We start from the raw sequence: 19465 nt of genomic DNA, 5'->3' as shown, positions 1-19465 counted from the left end.
CAAGAAAACCGTGTTTCCCGCTTTGAAACACGAGGCGGTCATGTTAGTTCAGAAAGACGAAGACCCAATTACAAGATTTTTATGTTTTCCATAGTTCATTTTTGGAAGGTAATTTGCTTTATTATCATTTAATGTGAGAAGTGGCAAGAGACATAAGAACAGAGGAGTGCTATTCCAGACGTGACTCACTGCTTTCTAAAGTATGTCCAAATTCAGGTACACGATGATGAAGCTGATGCAAAGTATCGGAAGGTGACTCTGCATTTTCACTTTAAGTATTTGAATCTACATAACGTCTATCTTTTTGTCTTTTCTTTAACTGTTTTGCCTGAGGGACCATATTTTAAACAAATGAAAATATAATCGCATATCTTGGTTGTAAATAGGATTATTTTCGCCTCGTGTTGTTTCTGCCCTTTCACATTTGCAAACAATTTACCCTATTTTAAATTCGCCAAGTTACCGTGTTTCAGAAATTAAACTCCTTTGTTTGAACATGTCCTATCTTAAATTCGGGCAATTGTGTCTTAGGCGAATAGGGAAAAATAAATACTACAATGTAAAACACAGATAATTAAACTTTACTCAAAGAAGATACTTATGAAGTCTGTTGCTTACACGGCAATATTTTACAAAGAGATCCTGAAAAAAAAATCATACATATATCTCCCTTTCTAAGAAGGAAATTCTTCAAAATCATGTGTCAGTTTTGAATATTCATATCAATATATTCATATCAATCAAAATAAATTTGAATTACCATTCTTATACTAGAGTCGATAAAACTTCATAAAAATCTGACAAACTTACACGTATATACATAGCAGACTCCAGTGTATATTTTCCAAGGATCTTTCTTTACTCCTCGCAATGATTTCAACAACACTGTGCGATTTAATATATCTGAGAACCGCTGTAAATCAGATACATCTATGGAAACATAAAAATTCCAAATGGAAAAATTGAAATTAAAACAATTACCAAAAAAAAAAAAACAAAAAAACAAAAAACAAAAAAAACAACAAAAAACAACAAAACAATAAAATCAAAACTTACGACTTTCCAACTCTATATAGAAGAAATTTCCGTGTTAAATTAAAGTCTAGGCATTTTCATATTATTGACAACCGCTATTTTAATAAAAAATGGCACTCGTAAATTTAGTTGTTATCGGTCACTTGCAAAATTATTTTGTTAAAAAACATTCCGATTGTATACTTAAATACTCTGAATTTGATTTAAGAAGATACAGTGTACGTGAGCTCTGTTTTACAATATCTATGTGGTTTTTAAGACCAGGTCTTCCAACAATCTGTCGGAATTCCGAAGGGTACCAACTGCGCTTTGTTATTAGCAGACCTTTATTATTTTGTATTCATATGAAGCAGAATTCATTTAAATTTTCTACATGAAAAGGAGAAAAAACTTTGCCTTCAACTCGACATTAAGCTACGAGGGGCTATCAAAAAGTTCGTGGACTAGCGCCATAAAATTAAAACCGCTTTAGGTACATGTACATCAACGAATTTTTAAATATTTAGTTATCATCATCTTTTCTATCTATAGAATAAACCACAAATCATAAGTTTTATTTTTAATCAAATTAGTAAAGTTTTTGTAAGCAATGGTATGTCCAGGCGACGCAACCTCCAAAGCGTGTTTTTTCGACTTTAGTGTAACTAAGATAAACTATTCTGATATGAACATTTGACATCCCAAAATCCCGTTAATTCGGGAATGTGTTGGGGAACTATTGTTCCATAAAATATGGAATTTTTACCTCCTTCTGGAAGTTGTATGAAATTTTATTGTAAATTTTACACGGAGTATCCAAACAAATATTGCCTTGAAAATGACGTCAAAAGGGGGGGTCCTTTTCCAACATTCCATAAAGCTTTGCCCCTAGAAAAACTGGTATACACCTTTGAAATGTTTAAACTGGCTACGGAGAAATAATTTGCATCCAGATTACTTGTTTTTTAAAGCCAAGATAGATTCAGAGAGAAAAGGGATGCAAAGTTAATATCAATTTGTAGCCGTCAAGGTTTGAAAAATCTATCACGTCAAATAATGACGTTGATCATGTGTTTTAGCTATATTGAACTCCAAAAGACAAATATGCTGGCACAATCAAGCGAGGATCTCTCCCAGTGTATAAATCCATTTGCAATAATATATGCATTGAAAGCTGCTGTTCATGACAATGTAAAGTGATAAAAACAAGACGGTTTGAAGTCCTTACTCAGCTCTAGGGAATCTTATCAAAATAAGTGTATGAGGTAGAAGAAGCGGACATTGGAAAATAATGACGTTGTTGGACGTCATGAAACTAAGCGGCGACGGCGCCGGGTAATCATATAATGTCGTTTTTATTTTATAATAAACTAATAAACGTATCAAGCTAAAATTTTCATCATTTCTTTATTTTTTGTTGTTTTTTGTACCTTATAAATTTTGTAAGCTCAGACAACATAGTACTAATTTTATAGCCTCAGTCCACGAGCTTTTTGATAACCCCTCGTATATTGACGAATAATCAATTTATAATATCATAGTTACTTTCAACACAATATATCGTAAAGATTTTGAAATTAAAGATACTATTGAGTCTGACTTATCTGTTACGTATTTTAGTAAAAGAAGACGTTAATGGGAACCTAAGAACAAAGTGTTATGACGAACGTAATGACTTCAATTTTTCAATCGTCAACTTTCCTTAACTATGTAGCAATATAACATTACCACTTGCAAATTGGGATTATATCTCTGTTAATTTGATACGCAAGAAAATGCTCTACGAGTAAACAATTTCTAACAGGAGGTAAATAATTATACTATCATTAAAGTCAAACGCCGATGGAGGTTTTTCATAGTAATTGTTAATTAAGCAATAATTTATACATTAAATTGTCGATGGATTTTCCCTATATATTTCCCCATCATGACATGGAGCACAAGACGGGTGTGTCCGATTGGCAGGGGACGCTCATTTTTCCATGGCACTCAATCCCACCAGTGATGTTTTATAGGTCTGTGTTTGCTCTGCTCTTGAGTTATATTTCTAAACAGACTATATTGAGCTTGAATAATGTTTGTAAATTCCATATTTCACTTTAATTCAATTGTCGTTACATTACATGTATGATTGTCATGAAAAGGCTATCTTTATTTGAAGAAATAAGAAATTATGTCATATCATTTCTAACTTTCTTCTATCAGGAGAGGCACGAACGATAACTCTTATCAGATATTGACCATTTCTGTGTCAAATGCTGTCTTGAATCTAGAACGACCAGCCGTGTTTCTTCATATTATATCTATTGTTTGACCGCTGAATTAAGTGCCAATATATCTGTCCTTTCTAAAAGTTTCTCTCATTTCATTTAATGGAAAGAAAGAGCACTGTTTAATTCTTAGAAACATTATCCATAAATATACCATAAATCCGACACATGCTTTTAACAGAAACAAGCCATTATCGACAGTTACCTTATTTAAGCTTACATTTTACAGTTGATTGTTATTTGGCCATTAACTAGTGAATATCCCGACCTGCAGAACTCTGCTCGTGTAATCCTCTTATCTCTCACTGCTGTTTTAGTTTTTTTCCCGTAACAGTGAGAGCCTACATCTACTTTTTTTCTCAATCTACTCTAAGTTTCAAGTCAAAAATATTGCACAGTTTTGTTTTGATAACATTGTTTGAATTTGTTATATCGAAATATATTTTCTTTCATTAATAATTAGATTTAAAAATATTAATGCTTTTTTATACATAATATAAGCATATTTAGTTAAAATTGAAAATTAGCATATCTGATTAAAATTGAAAATTCAACATGTGTGATATTTTATTTTGACTATGAATTTAAAAAGCTGTTCAAATGGTAAATTTTATTCAATTATATAAAAAAGGTACAAACAATTCAAATCATTTAATCATAAATCTGAAGTTTTGCGTTAACAAAAAGAGGTGGTTTTTAAGAAATAGAGGATATTCAATGTTTTGTAAAATTGAAAATTTCAACATGTGTGATATTTTATTTTAAATTCCATATGAATTTTCTGTTTAAATTTTTAAAAAAAAAATTTGATTTTTCCTTTGCCTTCTTTTTTGTAATACATGGTAAATTTTATTCAATTATATAATTTGACAAAAAGGTAATTTTGACAGTTTTATTCGCTGTCAGAATGGTTTATTTATTTCAATTCAAATCATTTACTTTTGATATTCGTCACACTGTGACAGGATATCAGATATCCTTTCACACTGTGACAGGATATTTTTTATTTTATGAATAAATTACAGTATTTCAATATTATTTATTTTTGTTTGCTTTGTATGGCGTGTTTTGGAGCTAAATATTTATATTTTTTATCCATTTAAAATCAATTTATCAACTGTAGTGCATTTATCAAGTTTACAAAAAGATGGACATGAACAATCCCTATCTATTAATACTCACAAAAATACCTCACAGCTCAATGCGGAAATGTTCTTTTTCATTCAATACCATGTTCTTCCTTTGTAAAAGGTTAAATGGAAACAGTGAGAACCTAATTATAGAGACTATCAAATGTACTCTGCATTTTTACAAGAGTGATTTTTGACAAGAAAGAATAATGAGAAGGAGGGCTTTCTTTTTCGAGGGATTTGTAGAATCGTGCTTACTAGTAATTTTCGATTCAGCCATTTCTTTTCCAGATATTCATATCCCCCGACGGCAAATACATCCCCTTTGTTATCAGTGTCTTCAGTAATTTGTGTAAAACACCTTTTTGGAAAAAAGGTTTCCTTCTTATTCGAACAGTTATTTTGATTGATAAGTATGATAATTTGAAAAAAGGGCAATCTGCGTATTGCAATTTGAAAAAAATTATAGCATTTCTTGGTCACTGTCAAAAATTGCTATAGACACAAAGAAATTCTACTGTTCAGTTTTTTTTTTCATTCAGTTTACATATTTAGCATGTTCTTTTCATATATCGTTGTCCTGCATCAACAGCATAGTTTCAAAATCTTTTATCTAAGAAATGATCTTCTACATTTTAAGTTAAAGTGCAAATTAAGGTATTTTTAACATGGTGATTCCAAGTTTAAATTTGGCTTTTCAAATTTTAAGGTTGTTATAATTTCAACATTGAAGTTGAAAATTAATTCCAACATTAAAGTTATTTTTACCAATTTTAAGCTTGGCTTTTTCCATATTTTTGGTAAATCTTATGAAAGTTAAATCTTTATTATAAAATTTAAAAAACGATAATGTCATACAACTTCTTTATTAAAAGCATTTTAATCCTGCATAGTTAAGAGAAAATCAAATGAGACTATTTTAGATGTTTGATATTAAGGATGACTCAACTACAAGGACAATTGTACTGAATATATCAATTCGATATACAACATAAAGGATATGTCCTTTCAAAGTTGGAAAAGACAATGATAAAGTTGGAACAGTCAATTTTAAAGAAGAAAAAAATTGTAAAGTCAAAAGTAAAATTAGAATATTTAATTAATATTAAAAACCAAAATTTGATTTGGAAACGACAACCTTAAAAAAAACAATACGCTTCTTAGTTTTGCAACAGATTCGATGTAGATGAGATTCATGGGCCCTAACACTTACCTAAGTAACATACAATTTAAGTTAAAGACTGGGACCATTTTCTAAAGTCACCAATTTAAGATTAAGATTGTAACATTTTTAAGTATTGTAGATAACTGTGAAGAATTATCTTTTCGTTTTCGATACAATTACTGAAAGATATGGAGATAGCGAATAGTATTCAAGCTCAAAGGTCCATTCAAACAAACCAAATCAGGAGAAGTGCAACCAAAGACTTCTAAAACATCACAGTTTGGATCATGTACCTTGGAGGAGTGAGCATACCCCCGATCCACATTCATTGTAGTCTTAAAATAGATGTTGGAAAGATAATATCTAAAAGATTACTCCTATATTTTATATACTCAGTATCTCTGTGAAACTTAGCTGTCGGATTTTGGGGGGGACAGGATTTTAATATATTTTAATATACACAAAAAGGAAATGCTTACTTCATAGTATAACTAAATATGACTGTAGATCTGCCAAAATAAAAGAAACGCCTCTTACAGTTCCCATATATCCATTTCTGTAAGTCTTTATACCCACAGGTTTTTCTATAATACAAATTGAGATTTGAAAAATCTGAAATTTTTACTAAAGGGGAAGAATGTGCTTGTATAGTAAATCAACTGTGATTTAAATGTGTGTAAGAATAATTTCAAGATTTTCTTATAGTTTAATGTAACATCTCAACCTTCTATGCCAACATTAAGGTCTTTTGGCTATGTACAATCATTGTGGGTGCTTTGTGTTCTATGGTCCCGAAATTGGCCCAACCAAATATTTCATTAGTGTCATATCACTTGGAAAGAAGCGTATACACTTAGATTCTATAACTTTTTTATGCTTTGTTTTTAAGTGTGATTGTAACTGGTCTAGTACTACTTCTCGAGTGATACTTGAGTGGAAATCGAAGTTGTAAAGTTTACCGACAATAAGCAGCAGGCAACAGACAGAGAGACGCCGAGCACTTTCCAATGAGGAAAGCTCAGTTAAGTTGTTGGTTGAAGTTGAACTCTTGATATTATACAAAGCAAAACAAAATGAAAAGATACTAAGAATTTATTTCTCTGAGATCATACAATGTTATGAAATAAAATGCAGTATTTTAACAAGTTAAAGCAAAGTCAGTTTTAAAGAAAATGAAAAGAAAACATAAAATGATAAAGTCCGAAGGACATATCCTTTCGTTGGAATGTTAAAATCTGAAATCGGACACCGTGTAATCTTGAGTCGAGAGGTCAAGGTAAAACATGATTGATTTCTAGGACCGGAAGAAAGCAATATGGCCAGCACACGTTTAGCTTTTTGAATTCTGCAAAATTTTCCGAATAATAACACTGTTCATCTTTCAAATATTGACAAAATTCTGATGGGAGAGAAAAACTGGCGGGTGAACTGCGTCGTCACCCTATGACATTTCAGCGTTGTTATATGCTTTCGTTTCCAAAAGGCCCAAGGCTTTAAGTAAAGAGAAAATCTGTACATCTTTTGGTTCAGTATTTGATTTGCACTTGCTGTTAAATGAACACGCACCTGTAAATGGATTAAAAAGATGATTAATACATGTTAATGCAGGCAGGCGTCGATGTCAGAAAATAAACATTCATGAGAACCAGGCATAGCTCTTTATAGTAATTAAACAACGATTAAGAAATGTCGATAAATGGCTGAAGTAATTGTTTACAGTTGCTTGATTTATCAGAACTAGTTCATTGAAAACACAGAATATTTGGCCTTCAACCATGTTATAAAATAGTTTTGCATGTCGTTCCCGCCATGTTTTCTGAAATGTCTGTCAAATTTGAACGTTTATTACTTCTTTATTATTAAAAATTCTCGTATTTGCACAATATTTTTTACCTGGATCACAGCAAATTCCGTCTGCAACACAGTTTCCTTGATTGTGACTTCCACACGGAGGACCTGATACAGCACAGGCAACAGTACTTTCATTTTCCTTTTCGCATACACTTGACTGAGAGGTACCCATATAACAACCGAAAGGACCGCAGCAAATATCAGGACCTACACATTGTCCCTGCAATCCAGGTCCGCATGCCATACACTGCAAAAGCGTTAGGATTATTTTTTTTATTTCCGGATGTTTGAAAATTAATGATCCACGATACAATGTCTTCTTTTAATAAAAGAATGCATACGATTTATTTTCATAAATTCTTAAAGAGAAAATGCCAAAATAAAACAATTTAACTAAATGATAAGATAACGTAAAGAAAGAGTAGAGTTTTGACAAACCATTTTAAGTATTCTGTACCTCCCAGAATAAACTACCCCTCGTTTTCTCTTTTTGTTTGGCGTATTATGTATTTATATTGATTTGTCGTGAAATTTTACATATATCTTTTGTATTTAAAATCGATTGTTTTGGTCATTCTTTGATTTTATGTCTCTTAATTTGTTTGAAAATTTGATAATCGATAAATTAATTTAATATGTGATACATGGAGTCGATACATGAATGGAAGTAAAAATTGTTTAACATCACCTTTATATGTTACTTACGAGTGAAGATCCACCGCAAAAGTTTTCTCATTCTCATGTGAAAGTTGTAAATCATTTATACTTGTTGGAATATAAAATCAGATAGGAAAAATAAATAGTTCAATAAGGGTTCATTGGAGGTCTACATTTTTATGACTAGGTCTCCAAAGATTACAATTAATGTTGCTTATGAGAAAGTCCAGCATCCTTTAAATTCTATTTCAGAGTACTTGTGAATAGAATAAGAGTAATTAATGTTTTTTGATTAATTGATTTTACATTGTTTTATGTTCCTTTCAAGAATACTTCATTCATATTTTCGAGTTCCACTTTTACTGAAGGAGTAACTGAATATGATTACGAATCCACTATTTTTGATTAATCGTGAGGAATCCTTTTAAAAGATGTATGAAATGTCGTATGTTTTGCTGTTATTGACTTTACAAAAATGATGATTATTAATTCCCTGAAACTTCTTCGAAGTTTTATATCAAATTTTCAACAATCTTCGAAGTTTCAATTAAACTGATTTCAAAAGTATGATTTAGCACAGTATGTCTGAAGTTTCCCTTTCACGTAAAGTAATTTTTACCTTTGAGTTATAATTAATGAAAAATGATGTGAGACAAAAATCACTACTCTTTTTTGTGGCACAAGCGATTTTGCTCAAGGTTTGATTTTATTCTTGAGGGAAAAAAATTCCAATACAATTCCCATCAAGTAAAAAAATACTTTCTTTTCATTTAATACTTTAATATTAAGGATGTTGAAGTTAATTATACATGATCAAAGGAATCTAATTGATAACTCAAGAGTTGTCAACTTTTGTATGGAATCCAAGCTATGGATGTTCAGTATTTAAACGGAAATCTCCGATGTTTACTTATGATCATACGATAAAATGATAAAAGGACTTTTGAAACCTATATTTTAGTTTTGCAGAAGACAATTTCTATGTTAATGAAATTATGAAATATTGTCTTTCACCTAATATTTTCCTAGAGTAGAGCTCTATTGTTGTTTTGATATTGTTGATTAGAATGTCAGCCAAAACAATGCTCATAAAAGGTCTTCTGTTATGAAATGAAGCAGTGTATATTTAAATATTAAAAAAAATGAATTTAATGAAAACATAGCTGAAATATCATCATAAATTAAGTACCAATGAACAAAAGTAAGAATATGACCAAACGTGCGAGCCATTTCAGCGGTTCTGCAATAAATCACACAACACACAATTCCAATCTAGTTTCGTTTATTAATTTTGTCATATTTAGACACCAAGGAAATTAATTCACACCAAAACTCACTTTATTTGTTTTATGTTCTGAAAATGTGTGAAACAAGCATTTTTGATCAAAGAGCTAAGTACTGCGAGTTATTTAGAAATCGATGAAACGGGAAAGCTAGACTTAATAAAAACTTTTTACTTTGAGAATAATTCAAACATTACTATATAAGCTTTGAAATCGATATTTGTACTTATATATAGGATACTGCCTCGAAAATCTCAGTGAACGTAAGAAAGTATAACCTTGATGAGAATGAAAGATCCAGTCTCATGAACAATATTTTGAATGCGTTTTATGCTGATAGACTAGACACGATCAAAAATGGCCCTGGCGAATTAGTCAAAGTACATAGGTCGTTTTTCAACTAGTGCAGTTTTCGTTCTATTTTTATAATGTTTTAACATATTTGTTTTTAATCTTGAATTTTATATTCATTTTACAGGAACCATCACTTACAAAACTCTTTTATATTAATGTTGTCTTAGAAGTATTTTATATGCTTACACATGCGTGTTTTAATCAGACAGTGTTTATGTATTTAACAACACGCAATAGGTTGATAATGTACTTAAACCAAGGCGTCTAGTTGAGGGCGGAAGCCTGTAAATTTCAAAGAGTTGTATGCAGATAAAAGAAAAGTACAGAAAAAAGTGCTCCCACGTATATATGTACATATGACAACTTGCGCTATATAACGAAATAGTTTAGATTGATATGAAAAGTATTTACAATATTTCAATTTCTTGAGTAAAGTATGACCCGTGAACAATTTTACAGATATATTTGTAAAATATTTTTAAGATGATTTTGGTTCATTAACTTCAATGTGGAAAGTTTGAAACAAATGACTCACAACTTTGATAGAGTCACATAAAATAGTAAATTCTTCAATTCATGATCAATAAACAGAAATAAACACTAAAGGCCAATTGCGCGAAAATCTACTAAGATAATTGTTTTGGGTTCACAATGAATTGGTAATTTCAAGGTCCTTCAGTTATTGTTCCTTTTTCGACAGGCTTTCCCTAAAACAGACACATTTTTCCCGATCTCAATGTTTCCAGTATTTGAGTTTTAACTGCCTCTCAAATTCCTGATGCAAAAGATGAAGATAACGAATGGTGATCAATCTAAAAATAAGCAATTCAAGTCTTCAAACAGGGTATAAAACACAGACTTTGAAAATTATAGAAGACTGGTCAGGTATCTATGGGGATAAAGCATCCTCTGTTATTAACAAAAAAGTTGACGAGACAAGAATTACAGATGTATCGTTTAATTTCACCATTTTGTAAGTTCAATTGTCGATACAAAGACCTTCTCAGCAAATACAATCTGTCATTAAGACAGATGCTGACTGACGTTTTACATACTACTCGTTAGACCATTATTTACACACTGAATTGTTGACGGATTTTTCCGTAAATTTCCAATCATGCAAAGGAGCATATGGAGGGTATGACCGGTCGACAGTGGATGCTCACTCCTTCATGACACCTGATCTCATCTCCAATGTTTTAAAGGTTCGTGTTTTCTCAGCTCCAACATTTACATTGATTAATGGACATTTGAGCTTTAATATTGTTCGTTATCTCCATATACTTCATATTAATTTGTAACTCCTTGACCTATTCAAACCAAATTTGTTATAAAACATCCTTTCATGATGGTATTATTTGAAATATCTTCAAATAAAGGACCAGTTGAATTGCAGTTGTAAATTGTAGTTAATTTTATATATGTTCATGTATCGTCCCTTGGTCAGTTGTAAATGTTCTCTAATCCAAAAAAGATTATTATCATTATTGTATTAGGACTTTTAAGTTTATGCCCACTCCAAGGTAGATGATAGTTTAAGCATTATGGACAAAAACAAAATACTTAAAGATGTCATTCAAATAGAAAATATCTGTAGGGGTCGATGCATGTTTTGAGCTTTTATTCGGCTTAATGCCATTTTATAGCTCATTATTTCCCCCATTTTGATATTCAGCATCTACTATTCACATATTGCTTAAATGACATTTCTCTGTCGGTAAATTGGTAAATGACAGGTAAATTGCATGCGTTCATGCAAATATCTACTTTCTTTTTGTCTTGCTCTCTGTAAAATACGATCATTCTCTATAAACACATGTAGCTAACCGGGCTCTAGATAAAGAAAACGTTGAATATATACATCATTCGGTGGTGAAAATGATAAAACACATTAAAATAAAGAATTCAAAAAAATCACATAGTGTACTCTCATTTGTCAAAAATTATTTTTCTTTCTTTCAGTTAAAATGCATTATGTTTTTTACCACCTAATGAGATATAATGACAGAACAGCTGGTTGAAACAACAGGAATACATTACTCTTATTACGCGTATATATTTTTATAATGATATTAATTGAAATTTTCATTCCCGTTTGGTTTGACTTATTTTGCTGTTCGGTTTGGTAGAAGTATGAAAGTAATGAACAATCTCGACAGTCGGGGATATATGAAGGTTATGATATAAAGATACTGTCGACAAATACATTTATATGAATCTGATATTTAAAATGAAAAGCAGGGTATTGCATATCCAGAAAAAATATTTTTACATTGATGAGCATTATGCTCTACGTATAAACAATTTCTAAAACGTAAATTATTGACAAACAAGCTGATAAAACAAGAATTTCCGCTGTCTCGTTTAAAGTCATCATTTCCTGAGTTCTGTGGTCGATACTATGACGATACTTGTCAGCAAATACATTTTATCATTGAGTCAAATCCAGACTGACCTTTTTCATACTAATTGTTAGTCCATTACTTATACACTAAATTGACGACGGATTTTTCCGTTATTTCCCGATCATGACAAAGAGCACTAGGCGGGTGTGAACGGTCGGCAGGGGATTCTTACTCTTCCATGTCACCTGATCCTACCTCCGATGTTTTGGAGGTCCATTTTTGTTCTGCACCTATTTTGAATTGTTTTATGGAATTTTAATCTTGAATACTGTTCGTTATCTCCATATGTTTCATGAAGTTCCAATTTAAATACATCTGAAAATGGATCCGGAGTCCATCATTCTTTTCTTTTGTCTCTCCAGAGATTTTATTAAATTTAATTAATTTTTTTTTAAATTGTAAAATCAATTAGTAAAGTTTTAAAATTTTTTTAAATTGAAAATTAGAACATATTTTAATTCACGAAAAAATGGCTTTTTGAACGGCTTCGCTGTTCATACAAATTTCCTTGGACTCAGATATTTGTAAGTTGTAAAAATAAGATTGATCCAATTCACAAAGTTTATTCACTTTATTCGAAAGATATAACAATATCATGGTTAAATTTTTATTGAAGAAACTCTAACTCTATATTTCATTTTTAACAAAGATTTTTAAAATTACGTTTTATGCTATAAAATTATCAATCTTTGAAAACCTTTAGTTACAATATTCATAGTTGGAATTTTAGATTTTGTGGTACCTGAGAATAAGTTTAGGTCTCAACCTATTCAGAGGTCATTCATTCTTCCATACAAAAGACTTTTGAAAAGAAAAACAAAAATAGAGAAAGGTTCCTTTTTTCCACCTAAAACATTGTTCTGAATCTACACACAAGAACTTTAAAGATGATAGTAAAATACTGTAAAATGTCATATTTTCGAAGGGTCAAATTTTCGTGGTGAAATATATTGGTTTGCAGGTATTTGATTTCGTGTGTAAGAAATTTTAAAAAAAATTATGCATTTATAGCTGATTATGAATTCATGGACCAGATCATTTCTCGAAAACAAGGAAAATCCCCCCTCCAACACCAAAATAAGTCATTTCACAGTAATTATCAAGAGTTTCTCATTGACATAGTTACGTAATCATTTGAAACAAGGTCCTCCAACTGCTGGAAGTCTGGAGGGCACTTATTTGTTTACAGACATGCTTTAGGATTCTACATTTTAAGAATCCGAGAGCTTTTGCCTTCAATTCGAGTGATATCAAAGATGACTATCAGATGAAACATTCATTAATTTCATTTCGCACGTCGATTTGATATATTCCAATGGGCTTAAGACAAATTTTTGATTTATTATTTTTATACTGAATTGTCTAGAAATTATTCAGTTCTACCGTTAGAGTAAAACAAACAGGCTTAGTGTTCATAGAAAAATATAAGATTGATTGATTGTGTATTGTTTAACGTCGCTCTCGAGAATTTTTCACTTATATGGAGACGCCACCACCTGCCGTTGGAGAGCTGCAAATTTTTTTGTCCTATACTCGACACTTAGGGCCATTGATCAGGGGGTATGTTTTTCCTGTCAGCACTATCTGCGACACGGGGCCTCGGTTTAAACGGTCTCGTCTGAAGGACCGGTCTCCACGTTTCACAGTGGAATTCGAACCCTTACTTCGCGATTCTAGAGAATATGAGAAGAATCTGTAATGTTCATTGATAAAAAAAAAATCACTGTTCTTTCAAACTGGTCTGGAAGAACATCGGAATCGGTTCTTTAATGTTCACGGAAATTGGCATCTTCAGGACGTATAACTCTCATAAATACTCGAGCTGCTTTACGTTACTTTAATTTTCAGATGATATTTTCCTCATAAATTTTCAATGTGAACAATTAGCCAGGGACATTAAAAACCGTATTCATTGAAATTATTTTATTCTAGGAAAGTATGAGCTTTTATTAATAAAACGTACTTAAGAGAGATTGTTAGTGATTTATAAAGAAACTCGTGTGAAAACTTATTTAGCATAAAAAATGAAATGTAATATACACCACAAATGTTTAACATCCAAACGCTTTATTATACCCCCCGCTTAAAAAGCGGGAGGGTATATAGTAATCGTTAATTCCGTCCGTCTGTACGTCTGTCCGTCCGTCCGTCTGTTACGCTTTGGGGTACCCATCTCTTATCCGCAACTCCTCTCATACCACTGAATGAAATTTGATGCAACTTTCACAGAATCTTTATTATGTTCCCCAAACGAAGTTGGGGAACATATTGTTTTTACTCTGTTTCTTATTATTATTATTTTTCTTCTTCCTGGGCACTTTTTTGTCCGCGAATGATCTCGTAAACTACACATCCAGCTAAGGTGAAATGTTTTTAGGGTCAGTAGACATGTAATGTAGATTTGCGGAATGAAGGTCATTTTGCGCGCACGTGCTTGCAAGCGCGCACGTGCAACACGTGAATGACCAATATAATGTATATTGGCGTAACTTTTCTATTTTTTGATGAAATGTTTTGAAACTCATAATGTAAGGATGTATTAGTAGTATAAACAAGATGGCGTGGTCAATATGGCAAGATCTCACGCGCATGCACGTGCGCTACGCTCTGATTGGCTGAAACTAAAGTCTCAATATCTTTCTTGTTTTTTGACGAAATCCTTTGAAATTTTGAACATAGCAATGCATTAGAATATCCTACCAAATGAATTATAGCAATTATCATGAAATCACGTGCATGCACGTGCGCTGCAATCTGATTGGCTGAAATTTTGAATAGCTATAACTCCCTTGATTTTCAACCAAACAGGATTGGATTTGGAAGATAGATATATATATAATGGACTTCTACAAGAAGGTATGGTCACCATGCACATGCATACACGTGCGTGTACGAATGCTGCAATCTGATTGACTGAAACTTTAAACAGCTATAACTCCCTTGGTTTTCTACCAAACAGGTTGGTATTTGGAACAAAGATATATATAATGGACTTCTATAAGAAGGTATAGTCACCCTGCACATACATACACGTGTATGTACGTGCGCTGCAATCTGATTGGCTGAAACTTTAAACAGCTATAACTTCCTTGGTTTTCAATCAAACGGGTTTGGATTTAGAACAGATAGATGTAATGGACTTCTACAAGAAGGTATGGTCACCATGTTCATGTATGCACGTGCGTGCACGTGAAATGGGTAAAATCAAAAATACACTTGAATGAGCGTTTTTTTTTTATACTTTTGGATTAAATACATTAAAATTTAGCATATTAAAATATATAGATTGTGTAGACAAGATGATATGGTCATTACGCACATGCATTAACATGCGCAAGTGTGCAATGATAAAATTTGAATGAACATGGTACACTGCTTGGTAAACGTTGTTAAAGTCTCAAATGCAAAAAGTTTGTCTTATTTAATTACGCTTACAGGGAATATGACTATAAAAGGGAGTTGGGGAGCGTTTGGGGAACATCTGTATGCACTAGACATATTGCCATTGTGCACCTCCTATTTTACTTTTTGATCCGACACATATTTTGGGTGTCCCGGCCACAGGAAAACATACTTTTTCACCAGTTATAACCATATGGGAGGCGGGGGGTATCATTTAGTGAGCTCATCGCTCACAGTACCTCTAGTTTATTTCCATTAAACATACTTGAATTAACTGGCAAACAGTTATGAGTTCTTCTACATTGAAATTTCATCTCTAACGAAATTTGCAAACGGCATCACATCGGTTGCTTGTTAGGATGTAACCGTAAAAAATATGTGTGAAGAATTCATCGTGTAATTTTGAATATTGTTAAGTGCTAGATATAAAATATGTTCCTACTGTGGAAAATAACTGTTTAATTATCAAATTTCAATATTTACTAATCGTTGGAATTTAACGGAATGTTTCCGTAGAGAATTAAAATTTAGAATTTTAGATTCTTTCAGTATGATGTAATTTGAGTACAAAGATTTTTAAAACTTTTATTGAAGGATGAAATTAGCAAGATTAAAACCTTAGAAATAATGTTTGAAACTCTGTGTTATTAATGTTACACTTTCTTTTTTATCCATTTGAAAAAGTGTAAAAGAATACGAGAAAAAAGGTCATATCAACAAAATTGAAAAGTTTCAGTAGGTTTTTGTTAAATAAAAAAAATTTTAAAAATTAATTTTGCATCAGCTACCATAAAACAAAATATAGATTTTTTTAAAATTATTATTTGGTTATTTAACTTTTTAAAAATATATTTGTTCCTCAAAATAGCCCTTTAATATCCCTGATATTTTGCATCTACAAAGTAAGATAACTTCAAATAATCACTTCTTAAGTAAGTTAATTTTGAAAAATTTTAATTAAGGTTTTGACCTCTTTATGACTTCCCACGATGCATAAATATGGATTATATTTACGACACACTTCCATTTTTCTATGACGCTGTTTCACGTCATTTTGACAAAAATCCAGTAAACGACCATTACGAAACTCAGAATTTCATTATTATTATCGCAAAAAATTACAGACTTCCGTTATTTTTTACACAATTAATTAGTTAATAATTAAGTATACGCACCTTGAACTAGTGTTCTGTTTTTTTATCGGTTTGTTGCATGCTTTTACAAATTATTTCAGGTACTTTTTCTACAAATTGGTTTAAATATGAATTAGAGTGGCTTAAAGAAGTTTATATTGTAAATGTATGTGATGCAGATTCAACACAGCCTTTGGAAACTTACTTGTTTTATCTTCTTAAGCCTCTAAGGCCTTCTTTAGTCTCTAATTACACATATAGCTGATTTTAAGCAAATGCTAATAGATGTTTTTTTCTAAGGATGATTTTAAATGTTCCTTGAAGGTAAATGTTAAGTCTGAAAAGGGGGTCTCAACGTACCATTACCTTTTTCACTTTGTAGAGTTACGTAAGGTGTCAAAGGGGAATAAAGGACTGAACACATATCAAATATATTACTAAGGTGGGAGAGATTTCTTTTTTTCTCGAAAAATATCTTTTATCTCCTCTAATGAGAGACTTAATTGTTTTTTCTGAGTCAATAATCTTTTTATCGACCAAATTTAAACTTACAGGTTTTGCAGTACTATCTGTTTACCAGATAATATGCTAATTTCAAATACTGGATTTTTATCCATTCTACGAGTGCACTGAAAGCTCATTCGTAACAGGTTACGATTTATCCTCGTGAGATCTTTGATAAGGCATGGAACACACCCAAACAAGGAAATGCATTGGGATTTCCCTCAGACAGTCTTTGATGTTTTAGTTTTACATGGAGATTTTGTTTTGTTTTGATGATTTTTTTATTCTGCATTATTCATCCTAACCACTATGAGTCAAGTTAACTTTTTCTGTATTCTTATATATTTGATATGAGAACTGATTTGTATCATATTTTTCATATCAAATGAAATAGTGATAAATTAAAGTTGATTTGAGTACAGTTTGTAAAACCCTGCATACCACTTTTCTTGATTGTGATATACAATGTAATATCCATACTTATTTTCACTTACCTTTTTTCCTCATCATAGTAAAATAAACATACATATTTTACTTACCGCTTTTCCTGGTCTTGATATAATATCCATACTTCTTTTCCCGCCCGGCGGACAATTTCTTATGAAGCAACAATTGCTTACAGTCATTAAAGCGAGGAGAACTAAGCAGAATTGTGTTAAATTTAGTGGAAAAGTTTTACAATATTCCATCTTTTGCATAAAGTCAGTAAAACCAATGTCCCAGTGCGATAATTGAAGCTTGTGTGCAATCACGGGTATGCTGAATATTCTAATGGATATTACCCTTTGTTTCACAAGGTGTTGTTAACTAGACTCTAGGTAGCATAGCGCATTGACACTTTTATCCAATTAGACAACGGTAGTGGGTTTGTCGAACGACATTGTGTGGGATACGGAGGAATAGCGTACTCACGATGTCACAACGGAACAAATATTGGTCGGGTTCGGGAAACTGACCAATCAAAGACATGTCGATTTCATCGATACGTTGATGCAGCAAATGGATTCAGTGATCATAAAACGTAACACCACATAATAGGATTGACGAGATTTGTTTCAAGATAATTTTGTATTGAAATAAAAAAGATGACCTATGGAACTCTATTAATGATGGTTAAATTGAATTAGAGTACAAATTAATCATTATATTTAAGTGCAGGAACACGAGCGTGGAGGCTCTTGACAGAATTTGGTGGTTTGAAATATCGCTCTCGTTTAACCTTGTGAAATCAGGAAAATGGGTAGAAAAGATCGTATGAATATTTCGCAAAATATGAAAGTTTCTGTCCAAAGGGGAATGTAGAAATTGTTGATGTATAATTATAATTAATTCTTTAAAAATTTTCCCCAAAAAATAAAAAATAAAAATGAAAATGCTAATATATATTGTATAATAGCTATTTAGGTAAATTTTATGTTGTACACAATTCACAATGATGAAAATTATGTCTTAAACTGTCTTTGATAAAATACAAATATGTTTCTTATTCTTGCTTTTTTTTTTATTTTTGATGATTAGAAGTGTAACATATGTTTTGGGACACTTTTGTTTTACTCTGTAGAAAGTTTTAAGAGTTGTGGTATTTTAAGCACGTTCCTTTTTTTTAAATCAAGAAAAAATATTAATATTGGTGTCAATTTCAAAGATTCTAGACTGGCTATTTTTTTGGTTAATCCATTTTAAGACAGTGTAATATAATGGCTATTTTTACGCTGCCTAGTGCGACTAAAACGCTCTGGTAGTTCTTTTAGCATTAAATCTTTGTGGCACACAAAGTGCCTGAGAAGAACTTTCCTAACATAGCTTATTAGGACAACTCCCAAGATACTGGTGATTAGGGGTATCTTTATTATAAAATCGGAAAGAAAAAATACAGAGAGCAGAAAAGAAATCACCAAGACTTAGACCTTGTCTATTAGCAATAAAGATCGAAGATTTTTTTTTAAAGATGCTGGTTTAAAGAAGATTTAACGAAATAGCTATTGAAACAAAGATCGCAATAATTAACACGTAACTTCTTCGGACATTTATGCTTTTCTCTTAGGATTGGTTGATTTCCATTCGATTGTTTACACTTATCTCTTTATATTCCTATATTCAAAATTTAAAGTTCTAAGTGAAAAAGGAAAATTTTGCTATATTAACCCCTAAATTTAGATATATGGGCCACGTTTCATTTGTCAGTCTCGATGAAAATAAAACAAATGAACTCGGGAAAAAAAGAAACCACAGAGTTATCCACAGCTGTTTTTCTTATTTGGATGTTCAAGAGACTATAGACGGTAATGGCAAACCAA

At 31.5% G+C, this 19465-nt stretch overlaps 1 protein-coding gene across 1 annotated transcript; it reads right to left on the bottom strand.

The window, feature by feature from the left end:
• Positions 1-6653: 6653 nt before the first annotated feature.
• Positions 6654-18061, bottom strand: LOC134230058 (terepressin/terephysin-like). The gene is made up of 3 exons (XM_062711828.1): positions 17708-18061; positions 7473-7677; positions 6654-7145 (listed from the first exon to the last, which is right to left on the bottom strand). The coding sequence occupies exons 1-3, from the start codon at positions 17864-17866 to the stop codon at positions 7021-7023; spliced, it is 489 nt and encodes a 162-aa protein (XP_062567812.1). The 5' UTR covers positions 17867-18061; the 3' UTR covers positions 6654-7020.
• Between the last annotated feature and the right edge of the window lie 1404 nt (positions 18062-19465).

The sequence above is a fragment of the Saccostrea cucullata genome, unplaced genomic scaffold (genome assembly GCF_032062105.1).
Source record: "Saccostrea cucullata isolate Sc308-1 unplaced genomic scaffold, CSIRO_AGI_Scuc_v1 ctg218, whole genome shotgun sequence".
Lineage (NCBI taxonomy): Eukaryota > Metazoa > Mollusca > Bivalvia > Ostreida > Ostreidae > Saccostrea > Saccostrea cuccullata.
Note: the sequence above shows the minus strand (reverse complement) of the source record. Positions and strands in the feature narration are given on the sequence as shown.

Coding starts and splice junctions, on each gene's coding strand:
- LOC134230058 (XM_062711828.1), bottom strand. CDS start 17,866: ATGCAAAAGATGGAATATTGTAAAACTTTTCCACTAAATTTAACACAA. Junction 7,678..17,707: donor TATCAAGACCAGGAAAAGCG/GTAAGTAAAATA, acceptor ACGCTTTTGCAG/TGTATGGCATGCGGACCTGG. Junction 7,146..7,472: donor CGGAATTTGCTGTGATCCAG/GTAAAAAATATT, acceptor ATCCATTTACAG/GTGCGTGTTCATTTAACAGC.